This window comes from Oreochromis niloticus, linkage group LG22 (genome assembly GCF_001858045.2).
Source record: "Oreochromis niloticus isolate F11D_XX linkage group LG22, O_niloticus_UMD_NMBU, whole genome shotgun sequence".
Taxonomy (NCBI): domain Eukaryota; kingdom Metazoa; phylum Chordata; class Actinopteri; order Cichliformes; family Cichlidae; genus Oreochromis; species Oreochromis niloticus.
In genome coordinates, this window is record NC_031985.2 from 15,520,498 (window position 1) to 15,534,916 (window position 14,419).

A 14,419-nucleotide genomic window follows, 5' to 3' on the forward strand; every position below is an offset into this window, starting at 1 on the left:
GTTTGCATGGGTCTATTCTTCTGGGTTTCTTAACTACAAATCTGCCATCATCTGAGGGCAAGATGTGTGAGGGAGGGCGGTGAGAGAGATCCATCCAATTCAGAGACTGCCTCGTTTGTTGAGCTGTAATGGGATGTTCCAGCCTGCTGCCTGTGCGCCCTGCCCGAGTCCGAGCTGTCGCTTTAAGACAGCGATAGCTTTGTGTCTCATTAATTCAATGTACAGCGACGCGTTAGCGGAGAAACATTATTAGACTGCCCTGCGCGCACAGAGAGGAGAGGAGGGGGAGCTGTGCGCGGTGACAGAGCCGGGTTTAAAGCAACAAAGGAAGAAGAAAAAAACACCTCAAGTTGTTACTGCCGCTAAAGAAATAAAGATGAAGACATCCTGAGGATGGGTTGCATACGTTTGGATTAAAAGTCTGCATCATCGCGCACTTGAAGGAGGATTTTCACCATCAGCTGGAGTAAAGGAAAAAAATAGATCCGATCAAAGGAGGCGGACAGAAGATCTGAAAGCATGTCGTCAGAAAAGCACGGTGAGGCGTTTTAATTGTCTGAAGCACGAAGGCAGATCCAGGGCATCGGCCTATATGTCTGTGTGTGTTTTGGTTTTTTCTAGTTTACTGTCATCTGCGCTTTTCACAGCTGCCCCCTTGTCAACCTCTCCATCCGCTTTTGCTTCTGCTGTGTCTACAAGATGATGCACCGCTGTGTGGGTGCAGCTTTGGTGGGGGTTGGAAAAAATAACCGCAGGGCCGTGGAGACTTTAAAGTAATATCATCAGACTTTTTGTGTGTATCTGCTGAATTTGTTTCTTTTACATTTTGTTTATTTTGATGTTCAGATTTTATTCACTGAAGTGAGCTTTCACATCCTTCCTGGACTCCCTGTTCCCTGTTTTTTCCTCCCCTCTGTTATATATGTCTCACATCATTACGCACGGGCCTACGTACATCTCTCCTGACTATAGACATGATGTGGGTGTCCTTTGCGCGTGCACGCCTTTAACAACCATTTATTGCTCGTGAACCTCAGCCTCTCTTCCACAGACAAACACACACTTTAATCCTTCCACTTTCTAATATTTTAGAATTTGAAGCACCAGTTACTGATGTTGCTGGCGCACTGCATCTTTCCTCTTAAAAATATTCAAATAAAGAGTAAAACAAACCAGATGATGACACCTGATCTTGCCTCAGGAGGTGTGAAGAGCATAATGTGGAGCAGGCTGTAAACGTGACCGCTGTCTTGTGCTTCAATCAGATCTGAGAGGCTATAATTAAACAATGGATGGACATCTGCTGATGCTCAGAAGACACACATGGGAATGCAACACCATTAAAACACAGCAGGGATGTTAATGTGTTCAGCTGATTGGGTGTACAGGTATTAGTTAACTGTTCCAAGCTTCTAAGTAACAAATGCATCAAGAAGAAGAGTATTACAGGCATTTTGCTGATGATAGACAGACTCAGTTTTAGCTTTAACTCGAGGCCAGCATCACATTCAGGTGTGCCACTGCCACAGCTCTGTGCATGCTTCTGGGTGAATCATCAAACATTAATGTGGCCGGTCACACCTGAGCTTTTCCCACAGCTCAAAATGTCTCAGGTTGTAGCTCTTACTCCACAGAGAAAATCAATATTTCTGATGAGGTGTTTTTGATGGCTTCTGGTCAGTAAAATCTGCAGCTGTGGGCGCTGCAGATTAACTTAAAATGACTGTGGCCTTAAAGGGACACTTTACCCCAAATCAGACATATCCTACCTTGGGCCTTAACCTGCTGTTTATTGATCTCAGCTGTTTTTAGTGTGACTTTTTATGATATCGGCACCAAACCAGCTCAGAAATGCTCACTTTACTTGGAATAAAATGCAACCAAATGGAAGATAGATGGATGCCACAGATTCAACTTGGCAGTTTTACGTCCCAGTGATCACTGAGATTAAAGCAAATTTAAACTTTACTGGCCAAACAAGAGTCCAGAGATGTTTCAAGATGGCTGCTGAGCTGTGAGACATTACAGCTGATCTGAGAGAGGAAGCCATGAATGTTTAAATGCCGTCACTCTGTCATGAGCCTCGCCTGGACAGGCTGACACTTTCATGCAGCTGGCTGGAGTAGTTTGGGACTTTCTGCATGAAACTGCTCACATCAAGATTTGCTTTTTGAGTAACCTGGTCACTATTTCTGAGAAGAGGTGCTGTTGCTGGGTTTTTCCCAATCTAGGCTATTTTCTATCATGTTGAGCACCACAAGGCAGTACTTTAGTTCCATTACATTCAAGAGAAAAGAAGCATTTCTGCACCTGATCCCTCCAAAAACTGGGCAGCACGTGCCAAAACAACTCGGATGGATAAATTAGAACTACATTTGATTTTAAAGAGAACTGTCCCTTTAATGTTTAAGCATTACAGTATAACAAAAAGGGGGAAAAAAAATCAATATATATTTGATTAAAAAACTATTGATCTATAATGATGGCTAGAATTGGATCAGTAGCAGACGACTTGCTTAAGATAGTGATCTATTCCTGCACAGACTTCAAACATTAAAGCAGAAAATGAAAGAGATTTGATTCAAAAGAAACATTATCATTATTAATTCAGTGAAATAACTGGAGAAAATGTGCATTTTAGCTGAAATCTGTTGTTAAAGTGATGAAAAAAACACTGCGTGTGATTGCATTTTGCAGAGCAATGACGAGCGATTAAATTAACTACTCGGTTTCAGTGCGCCCACAGTTTTATTTCTCTCGTCTGGATGCAGGTTGTTGGGCCGTCAAGGTCTTTATCTTAAAGAAGAAGATAATGTGACTTCTCATGTTACTTTATATGGAATTCAAGTTATAATTGCCAAAGATGCTGCGCACACACACACACTGATATATTTTCTGCTTGTCACATGATGACCTTTCAAAGGTGTCTTTCTCCTCGCGCTCGCTCCTTTCCCCTCTGTCTCTTTCTGGTCCACTTCCTGCTTGTGACAGGGTTGGGGCCTCTTACGTAAAACCGGTCCCCCGAGCGCACAAGTCGTCATCCCTCATCACCCAGCTTCTCTCCCGCTCGCTGACACTGCCTCCTGCTCTCCTTCTTCATGTCTCATCAAATCCTCCCTCCTCTATTCCTCCATCCATCTCCATTCTTTTTTTCTCCCTTTCTTCCTCCTCATGTCCCTGTCAACTTGGATTATCTCAGCCACCTCCCCGCTTCGACAACGCAACACCCTCTCAGTTGTTTTCAGTGTTAAGCAAACACAAAGGGAGCAGAGGTGTGAGCATTAAAGTGTTCAGACGTCCAGAAGCAGACGGATGCTTCGGGACGTGTTTCTCGACACCTGAAATGCCAAATTTCTGCTGCTAATAAACTTCTTTGTGAAGGATAAGCAGAGAAAAAGGCCTTTCTTCTTTTCCTTTGCCAGCAGTGAAAATGCCAATCACTGTCATCATTAGCCTGCGCAGGTTGGAAATGTCAGGCTTTGTAGCTGCTTTTTTAAGTCTTGCTGAAGAGCTGTTCTCCGTGTAATTGTTTTTTTCTCCTCCTCGGCAGTGAAATAACACATATTAGAGCCAACATGCAAACACACGTGTAGCCGTGCTCGAGTTAGATAACACGCTCTCGCTCTTACATCTGTTTCTTTTATTGTTCTTCCTCTGCCTTGTCTATTTCTGACTGCTCACCTACCTTTCCTCATCTTTCCTCCCTCTTCCACTCTCAGGGCTCGATGACTCTGGCCGTCAGACCATGCAGCCTCCTCCGTACCTGCCCGGCCCACAGGACCCCAACGTGCCCCAGCACCCCAACATGCCTCCCGCGCCGGGCACCCAGCCCAACTACCCTCCTCCGCCTCCTCCTCCGGGTTCAGAGGGATACCTCCAAGAAACTCAGTTCCAGTGTGCCCCGATGGGGCCTCCGGGAGCCCCGCAAGGCTACACCGTCCAGACCCAGGCCCCGGGAGGCACCATGGCTCACCCCCCTGTGGGATACCTCCACCCGGGCTACCCGCTTCAGCTGCAGCCATGCACAGCTTACGTTCCCGTCTACCCCATGGCATCGGTGAGTGAGACACAGCCTTGAAAGATTTCACAGCTCTGACATCAGGCTGCAGCAGAATTTAAACCTCCACACTTCTTTCCGGCTCGTTTAAAATTGTCCATAATTCACTCCTCAGTAAGATCCACTAAATGTCATTTGATGCTTATTATGCAGGGAATCAAACATTCTTCTGTTATCTCAGGGGCTTGTGTTTATCTTCAGAGAAAATGCGCATTGTGTGAAGTAATTTGCTCATTTTCTGCTTCGTTTGTGGCACCTGCTGTTCCGTCAATTAGCTGGACATTTATTAATCAAACGATGTCTCTGTTTTTTCCTACATAATCAGCAATAAATCTCCGGAAAGCTCAGTTAGAAAAAGGAAAATTACAAACCTTCTGATTTGTTCCAGTGAGCATGTCTGTATTTATCAGGCTCGTGTCCCACCAGCAGCACAAAGAGCCTCTCGTATGATGTTAAATATTTTTAATGATGATGAATGATCATTTTTAATGATTAATGATGCACACAGCAGTGTTTCAAATAAGCTCTTTGGTGCTGCTTTTATTTCAATTATTTTCCAGGGTCAGACAGAGACGTAAACATACAGGCTAATTCTGCACGTTGCTGCATTAATAGGCTGAAGTAATTTGCATTGATTGTCCTTGTACTTATATAAAAGCGTAGGACTTTTTTCAGGCTTGAGGACATGTGGTTTCATTTTTGTGTGCAGCTTTCCGACAAAAGCAGGCTGACTGTGTTTGTTTGATTCTCATAACAATCGAGATATTTCTCTGAGCTTTGAGCCTGACAGGTGAAATCGGTACTTCGTGTTAAAGCGTGCTTAAAGTGAAAGATCGTCTGGAAGCCACACATAAATTATAATACATGAAAGCTGACGTGTCAGTTAATTAATATCAATGTAATCAGTTAACCCACATTACATAAATTATACTGCTTTTTTTTACACTCCAATACATAACTGAGTGCTTCACTGAGGTGGAATATAAATGCCAATACAATATTCGTACATTAGAGGAGCCATAAGTTTGAAAAATGAGTCACAGAGCAGCAGTTCAAGCCACTAAAATTAATCGATTTGGCAGATTTTAAATCAACTCATATACAAAACAACAACAACAAAAAAAGAAAGCAAATCTTTTGTTGCTGAACGTCGTTGTAAAGCTTTTGTGCACAAATCCTTTAAGAGAAGCTAATTTTGCATAAAGAAATCCATATTTTTTTTCTTTGGGCTTTGCTGCTGCTTTTGCACAGACACACGATTATGAACAGGAATAACTGGCTGCACAGGAGACTAGCATTACGGTCCTTCACAACAGACGATGCCGATGCATAAGAGCATCTTATGACACTCAAGCTCGGATCTGGGTTGCAAAATACTGTGAAATCATTAGAGGAGCATGATTCCAAATTATCAAGACAATAATTTGCATGCATGAAATTAAAAATGTCCCCACATGGGACATCAGGGGCTCTGTAGATTGAAGAGGAATTTGTATGTTAAACAAAGGAAGTGCAGTACAACCATAAACTAACAATATAGTTGATGGCTGCAGGGAGGAACTAAAACATGTGCAGCACTAAATAAGTTTAAACTGAAGTTAAAGGCCAGTACTTGCAGGTGGAGGAGGGGTGAAGATCAAGTACAGCTGCTTCTCTCTGTATTGTTCAGTGTCTACTGTTTTTCTGAGGCTCATTTTTAAAAATGAAACAATCGTCATGGTTTCATAAATTTAGCATCTCTGACAGATGGGGATATTTGAAGGGGTCAGAGGATGATAAATATGAAATCTTTTCCTGTTTTTCTAATTCTGCAGCAGAGTTTTACCTCTCCAGGTCCCATCTCACTGTCCTGGGAGCTTCGGAGTATTCTAATATATTAATAACAATAATGCAAGGACCATTTGACCAGACGACATAAGTCCTTGGTTAAACTATTCAGCCTCAACATCATGTTTTATAAGGACTGTCTGTATTCTTTGCCCATTCATTGTTGCTGAAGAACACAGTGAATTTTTGAACTACAGCCACATGTTCGTCCACGTTAATAGATCAGACAATTTATATTTTACCCTGAACTAACATCAAAGTCATAAAACGAGGCCTCGGAAAGAGACTGTGAATCATCAAACATCCGAAAGTGCAGCTGTCCAGCTTCCCGTCGGTAATTTCTTAAAAGCAGCGTGGGTTTGAATGCGAGCAGAATAATATCGAGAGCAAAATCTGCACTGCAGCACAAAATGACAAAATCCTTTTTCTTTTTTCTTTTCTTCTTCTTTTTTTTTTAGGTATTTCTGTCTGGGCTGCTGAGCTGATAAACATGCACAGCTCAAGCAGAGCGAATTGTGATGCGTTTCTTGCAGCTAATTGAAAAAAACCCAAGTACTGAACATAATTTTTAATCCCGACAGGCTGAAAGCGGCACTGCACTCTGATATCTCGTCTCACAGCTAATGGTAATTACAGATATGACTGTACGGTGCAGGAGGCAGTCACGTCTCAGCTCTGCAGGTGGTTTAAAATAAAGCTAAAATTGTCCACTTGGCATAGAGAGCTAATGTTCAGTGCCTCCGCGCCACGATTAGGTCACCTCCAACGTCTCGTCTAACTGTGAAAAATTCATTTAAATTAAAAATGAGACAATCAAAAATCCGAATACCCCCTCTGACAGCAGCGATCCTAGCAGGCTCTGCTTCCTGCTGCCCAGCTGCTGTGCCCTTCTTCACTCACATTAGCGTGCTCCTCTGTGTTTTGGTGTGGAAAGTGCTTTGTAAGCTGCTGGACTGCTTTAAAAGCACCGCTCTCCATCTTCTCCTCCTCTCTCTCTCTGCTCAGGGTCAGCCCTACATGCCGGCTGGAGGAACTCACCCGGGGATCCCACCGGGCCAGATTCACCCCATGCAAATGCCACCGAGCATCACCCTAATGGACCGCCGACCGCCGCACGACTACCTGCCCATCGCCGTGCTCACCACCGTCTGCTGCTTCTGGCCAACAGGCATCATTGCGATCATCAAAGCAGTGCAGGTTAATGCTGCTTCATAGTCTCCTTTTCATCTGTGGCTTTCATATCGATATAATATCACCTTTACAGATGACTTTGCAATGAATTTTCACTTTAAAGCCATTTTATTTGCAGACGCAGACTGCCATTTAAAATGATAAATGATAGAAATCCAGCAGTTTTTCTTGTCGTCCTATAAAATAAGACAAAAGCTTTCAGTGACTTAAAGCTCTTTCTTTCCACGTTAGAACAAGACTCTTTAAAATCAATATTTAAGAGGATATTTTACTTCCAGTAATTTCTCATTAATTTCTAGAAACAGCCGAGCAGTATGGTTCTCAGTAAACAGAATTACAGGTAGCTTTCTTACATTTAAATGTTTCAGATCATCAAACAAATTTCAATATTTGATAACTGGAGCAAATACAAAATTCAAATTTATTTACATGCCCTACATTTTTTAGAAGTTGAGTTAAATGTTAACTAGCCACAGAAGAAATCAAAGAAGGCTAAAAGATCTAAAAAAGTAACACATCATGCCACAATATGAAGAAACACCTGATAAACAAAGTCACTGATAACTATCAGTCTGGAATGGGGTACAAAGCCATTTTAAAGGCTTTGGGACTCCAGTGAACCATGGTGAGAGCCACTGTATACAAATGGAGAAAACTTGTAACAGGAGTGTCCAGCCTACCTAAAACACTCCAAAAGCGAATCGACGAATCATCCAGGAGGTCACAAAAGAACCAGAACAACATCTAAAGAGCTGCAGGCCTCACTTTTCTCAGTTAAGGTCAGAGTTCAACAGAAAGAAAGAGACGGGACAAAAATGGGACCCATGGGAGAGAGAAAAATCACACCAACATGGTGGTGGCAGGGTGATGGTCTGGGGCTGGGTTGCCTATTCTGGACTCAGGGCTTGCTGTAATTGATGGAACTGCTGTCTACCAGAAAATCTTGAAAATCATCAGTTTACACCCTGAAGCTCAAGTTTATTTCGGTTATGCAGCAGGACAATGAGCCAAAACAACCCAGAAAGTTCACCTCTGAATAGCTCAGAAAAAAACAAAATGAAGGTTTTGGAGTGGCCGAGTCAAAGTCTGGATTTAAAAGGATTGACATGCTTTGGCGTGACTTTAAACAGGCTGTTCATGGTGGAAACGCTTCAATCTGGCTGAATAAAAGCAATTTTGTGAAGAAAAGCAGGCCAAGATTCCTCCACAGTGATGTGAAAGTCTTACCACCAAGCATCACACACACTTGATTAAAGTTCCTGCTGCCAAAACCAGTTATTAGGTATAGGGTGCAGTTATTTTCTCACACAGGGCCAGGTTACTTTTTCCCTTAATAAATGAAATCAAAAATGGAATTTTGTATTTACTCAGGGTATCTTTGTCTAATTTTTAAAGTTGTTTGATGATCTGACACATGTAAGTGTGACAAATATGCAAAAAAACAACAACTAAGTAATCGTTGACTTGTGTAGGTTAGTGAATCTGACAAAAACTACAGTTTTCCTCAGACCTCCATGTCAAAATGTCCACATTTACAGCAGAACTACAGCATTGTGTGAAAAATCTGTGGTACATCTACTGCGGTGGTCCTGTGGGAAGTAAGGCAGGAGCTGGAAGTACCTTCTTTATTAGCGCTCTGATTGACAAGTAGGTGTCGATTATGCTGCTAGCTGTTTGTTGAGCTTCACCTCACCTTTTTCAAGTCACTGAATTGGACCTCTCGACTGTGCTTACGGTAGTTTTAAAAAATCGACTTGTACCTTTATGTGATTAATTTTAGGGACAACCAAAAAAACCCTGGATTTCACTTTTACCGACTCATTACTAGTGAAATGTGTCATTTCAGATTTCCAAAACATAAAACGGCAAAGGCAATTAAGCAAAAGGGTGCCTATCTCCATCTTTTATCTACAGTCTGTAGGGGATGTGTCACTTGTTGCATCATTGTTGCTCTCTTGTGTATTTTCAGTAGTTTTTGGGGCAACACTGGAGCCCTTAGTCGCAGAAGAATGAGATACTTCACACTTTGTGACAAATGAGAAAACTAGATTATTTCAAGCCTTGATGTATATTTTAATATAATTGTAATAAGTACATATTAGGCATGTGGAAAGCAACTCTTGTAAAATGGCACATATATAAAAGTTTTCAGGCAAAATTACTTTATCTTTATCTTTTTAATGGGTTGTGAATTTTAAAAAAAGCCTTCCAGCTGCATGTGACTGTCAGGAAAGATCATTCATCCCTTGACTGTTTGTGTCAAAACAGGCTGTGGCTCTTTCTTCCTGCCAAGATAGGATCTGAAATACAGAAAACGCAGTGGCTATGAATTTACCGACTGGAAAACAGGAGCCAGTATTTTAAGATTCATAATCATACAACAAAAAAAAAGTAGATGGAAAATGTTACTGCGTGGATTCACTGATGTCACCTCTACATCATCTGCATCAGCAGGCGCAGTTTATTTTTCTTTTAAATGCTGTTTTGCCGTGCAGGTGGTGTAACGTTAGAGCTCCGTCTGGTGACTTTCATACTTTTTGCTCTGTTGTTTGCTCTGTTGTTTATCTAATGGCAGACTGTGCTGACCAACACGCACTCAACAGACCACATCATTACGTAACTGCGCCATTGTCAGTGCAACGGGACAGAATGGATTTTTTCCTCTGGGCCTGCTCAGCTGGCTGTGCGCTGAGCTGATCTGACAGGGCATGGACCCACCGGTCTGAGCTCTATATGATGTTATAGGGTGTTACTGCACATTCAGCCTGTGCTGCAGTGAAATCGATCCATTCATGCTGTTTCAGACTCTCTCCTGCTCCCACTCGTGTATCTGCTTGTTGCGTAACACATTTTCGAATTTCTCCTCCCTCCTTCTCACTTAGGTGCGTACGGCGATAGCCAGAGGGGACATGGTGACGGCGGAAATAGCCTCCCGCGAGGCGCGCAACTTCTCCTTCATCAGCCTGGCGGTTGGCATCGCCTCCATTGTGCTGTGCACCATCCTCACCGTGGTAGTCATCATAGCATCGCAGCACCACGATGACGACTGGGAGCCGTAACTCCACTCTTAAGTCCTGCTGGGAAATCATGGCCTGTATTAGCTAGCTAACTCTCAATCATTATGAGGATGTAGAAGCATTAAAAAAAATGCACTCAAAACTGCTGCTGGCCCTCTGCATACAGCCACACACACACACACACACACACACACACACACACAGCTCTGACCTAACCTGCCGCCATCACACACTCACAATCAACCACAGCTGACATCCAAATGCAAGCAGCTGTCAAACGAGGCCCAGCTTTGCTGTTATCACAGCAGCCGCTTAATATTTACACCCAGATATGAGCTGCAGGAGGGAAACAAAGCTCCTTGCATTAACAATTCATGTGACGCTGATTAATTCATACGCCCTTCACTGATGTGTTTGGATGAGAGGATAGGCCGCTGTGTGTGTGTTACATATTTTAGCAGCAAAATCGACCAAGTGGCGACCCCCGCGGTTGAGGAAATTTCAGACGCCTCATTAACAAAAAAAAGAAGTTTATTTAGCATATTTAAGTCTCGCTGGTGCAGATATACATGTGTTCTCTTCTTTATGCGTGCCATGTGGAAGCAGTGTTGATTTGCAGCGTAGAATTGTCAGAGGGGATAGTCGATGTACAGTTATAACACACCAAATGCAGACTGGACTGACCAATCAGAGTATATATTTCTGTTTATGTATTATATCGACACTTATCTGTTTAAAATGATACTATATGAACTATGTGTTATTTATTTATAATCTGAAATTTATTCATTTATCCAGTATTTACCCATGCATCGACATTGTCTGCTATAATTTGCAGTATATCGCTGTTTTATTGAATTTGTCGGACTGATTGAATTGGCCTGAATTTGATATCTTACCACTATGATATTGCACTTTGTAGTAACCAGACGAGATGATGCAGCTGCTTACATTTATAGTTTTTACAGTGCATGAATATAAATCTAAGCTAATGGGCTTTTAGTGCAAAAAAAAAATGCTGCTGCTCTTGGGAACATTTCCCTGAAATAAATGTGTGCTGCGGTATTTTTCAAGATGTCAAAGAAGCTACTGTCAAAACAAGAAAAGGAGACAACTTAGATGATAAGTATTTGAATATTAGGTTTGCGAATATAGCATTTTAGAAGTGTGTTAGCCTTTTTTGTGTTGCACATCTCTTGCTATTTAATCTTTAAAACACTTTTTATGAGATTTAGTGCAAAATTAGAAGAATGAGGCAACATAATCCTGCATGTCATCCTCAGTTTGCTTCCATTTGTCTTAAATACTAAGGGTAGAAGTGTGGCTCCTTTAATTTTATCTACAGAGTTTGTTTTCATGCAATTCTGTGGCTCCACCGTTACTGTGTAAACTAAAAAGTCAGGTTTCCGGGGTGGTAAAATGAATGTTTCTAGTGTGAGAGAGAGGAAAAATGAATGCCTGTGTTCTATTGTAGCACTTTCAGCTCTATCATATTACCTTAGATGAACCTATGACTCTCTCATACTCTCCTTCTCGTCTTAGGAGTTATTGGACCTATTAACATATCTCTGTTGATCCCTAGGACGACAATATTCCCAAAAAAAAGTTTTATAAAGATATTAACACAAATAGGGAAGGTTTATAATTTGATAATTACCTAGCAGTTTTAATATTATTATTTATATATTGTTTAATACTTTGAAAAAAAGCTATACTGATATTTTTAATCTGAGACAGGGATTTAACCCACAAGAATTACTTATTTTACAAATCCCATGTTATTCAATCCTTTTAGGTACATTTTATTTATTCTGTTCCATATAAAATGTAAGTAACAGGAATGAAACAATAACAATTTGAAGCTGGAACAAAAAAGAACACTAAACTTAAACAGGCTGCTAATCGCTAACACTGTCGTTGTTTTGAAACTGCTTTAACTAGTTAAGATTAAAAATGCTTTGTGACTCCCAAGCATGTTAGAGGAGTTGTGTTTCAGCATTTAAAAATGGATCAGTATTTTAGAGAATGAAATATCTTTCCTGCAGAGAGTTTCACTACCTGTGGCCTTGAGATATTAGCTTAGCTAGCTTAGCACAAAACCTGGAAAAGAGCGGGAAACTGCTAGCCTGGCTATGCCCAAATGTTTCAAAATCTGCCTTTTAGCATCTCTAAATGTATTTTTCCACTTTCTTCTTGTATTATATATAGTAAATAGATGTAATGTTCTAAGTATTAAGCTTTAGAGATGCTAGTAAGTGTATTTTTTTATTATATTTTGGACTTAGCTAAGTTAGCTCCCCCTCAGTGCTAAAATATGAGCGTCAGTATTCTCATCTCATCTTGTCTCATTCTCTGCAGGAGAGCTAAATAAATGTGTCTCCCAAAATGTCAAAGTAGTTTCTAAGCAGGAATAAAAATAAAATTTTCCTCTTAAGACCCACATTTTCCTTTTCCCAGTGCAAATACAAGCCCAGTCAGTTCGGTGACACTGAATTAAAATCAGTGTTAAATGAAGCACAGGGCTGTTTAGTATTATAATTGCACAGAAGGCTCTGGCAGTGAGTGTGCTGACTGAATGGAGTCACTCCTAGTTTGTCTGGTGCTCGGCTGCATCGTCGTATGCGATCCTTTCTGATGGGATGAACTGCAGCTGTTGGCGCTACAGCTGGGAGGTGTGTTCCTCATTTCCTTTTCATTTCTCTGTTTTGTTTTTCGGCTTGTAAATGCAGCGGGTTGCTTGTTCAAAGAGCCAAAAATTACCGTGTACATGTGGTTCTCTTGGGGTTTATTATTCTAATTATGTTCATGGCTGTGCTGCACATGCATTGGTTGTTTCTGACTTCAGTTGTTTGAGTAATGAATAAAACAATAATTTTGAGCTGTGAACAAGACATCGACGAAGACAGTGTCTCATTCTTTGGGTCTGTTTTTCACCTCTCCATCCTCTCGGTCTCTATGGCATCTCCTCTCTCCCTCATCACTAGGATGCTATTTATAGTTGCCCCGGTTTTCTGCCTCTCTCTGTCTCTTTTTTCCTTCCTCTGTCAGAACATGGAGTGTCTCTTGCTATGTTCTGTTTAATCGCAGGATGTGCTGCAGGTTTTGGGCTCTGCACATTAAAATTAATAAACCTTCCTTACTGTATAAACATGTAAAATCATATCACATCGGTCACTTTCATGTCATTTTCTGGCCATCTTATGCCATCTTTTTTGCCTCTTTGGTCCAGAATGGATGAATAAAGACTCATTATCAAACCCATAGCTATCGAAAACATGATTAATAATTATGGATAATAATGGATTTTTCCTCTCTGGAGCCACCACAAGGTTGATTTCACTCCCTTTCCACACCATTAAGTCTTTGGACAGTATTTTGTCGTTTTGCCACCACAGTGGACGTTAAATCCTAGAATCAAGATGTCATTGAAGTGCAGACTTTCAGCTTTAGGTCAAAGGGTTTAACTGAGCTATTTTCATTTGTTCAAAAGTAAATGGACAAATGACTGACAAACGGTTTAAAGGCCGGGCAAGACCTGAGTGCAAGTGACTTACAAATAAAAATATTTAGCATTAAAGTATTACTAACCAAGCTTGCTAGCATTAGGCGATCCACCCTCTCAATTCAGTTTTATTTATATATCACCAAATCAGAATAATGGTTGCCTCAAGGTGCTTTATATTGTAAGCCAAAGACAATTATGGTCACTTTAGGTTCCAAACAAGCAACAACTGTTGTAAATAAAAGTAAAAGCAAGAAAAAAGTGAAAGCTGTGGGGACCCATGAGCCCTCAGTGTTTATAGAGTCCTGTGGTACCCCTTAGTCACTGTCTGAACCAGTATGCTTCTGGGTTTCCCCCGACTTTACTTTTAACTTGAATAGTGCAGATCTCAAAGCAGATTTCAGCTCCTTCATTTCACTAACCTGACAATGAGAGCCAAAAGAGTTACAGACTTGGTGAATGAGTGGGTGAAAAGGAGGGCTGTGACTGAAACGCACCATCTGCTGGTATAAAATAAAGACTTAGATGAGTTAGTGAATGGATCAGAAGTAGGCTAACATTTAAAGTGAACTGAACAGAATGAACAATTTAACCAAGAATATGAGTACACTGCATGCCCTCAGTATCTAATGGTGACTTATTCAATTAGCTCCTTTCTCTTGAGGCCAGAAAGTAACGTAAGTCACCCAAATATTTTATCACCCCCCCTTATGTTGGGATGCTTCTCTCCTTGTTTCATCATGATTTTCTCTGTTTATACTGCTGGGCATAGGTGCATTATTAAATTTGCACCAATGCTGCACGCTTTTTTGAATATGGGTTTTT

General features: G+C 41.2%; 1 protein-coding gene across 1 annotated transcript; it reads left to right on the top strand.

The window, feature by feature from the left end:
- The first annotated feature begins 110 nt into the window (after positions 1 to 110).
- Positions 111 to 12,985, top strand: prrt1 (proline-rich transmembrane protein 1). The gene is made up of 4 exons (XM_005452700.4): positions 111 to 538; positions 3,720 to 4,057; positions 6,890 to 7,081; positions 9,958 to 12,985. Exons 1-4 carry the CDS (start codon positions 520 to 522, stop codon positions 10,132 to 10,134), a joined length of 726 nt encoding a protein of 241 aa, XP_005452757.1. The 5' UTR covers positions 111 to 519; the 3' UTR covers positions 10,135 to 12,985.
- Positions 12,986 to 14,419: the final 1,434 nt, after the last annotated feature.

What these genes read in the sequence shown, in the direction of transcription:
- prrt1 (XM_005452700.4), top strand. An exon ending in CCGTCTACCCCATGGCATCG is followed by an intron (nt 4,058 to 6,889) that starts GTGAGTGAGACA and finishes CTCTCTGCTCAG; the next exon opens with GGTCAGCCCTACATGCCGGC. An exon ending in CGATCATCAAAGCAGTGCAG is followed by an intron (nt 7,082 to 9,957) that starts GTTAATGCTGCT and finishes CTTCTCACTTAG; the next exon opens with GTGCGTACGGCGATAGCCAG.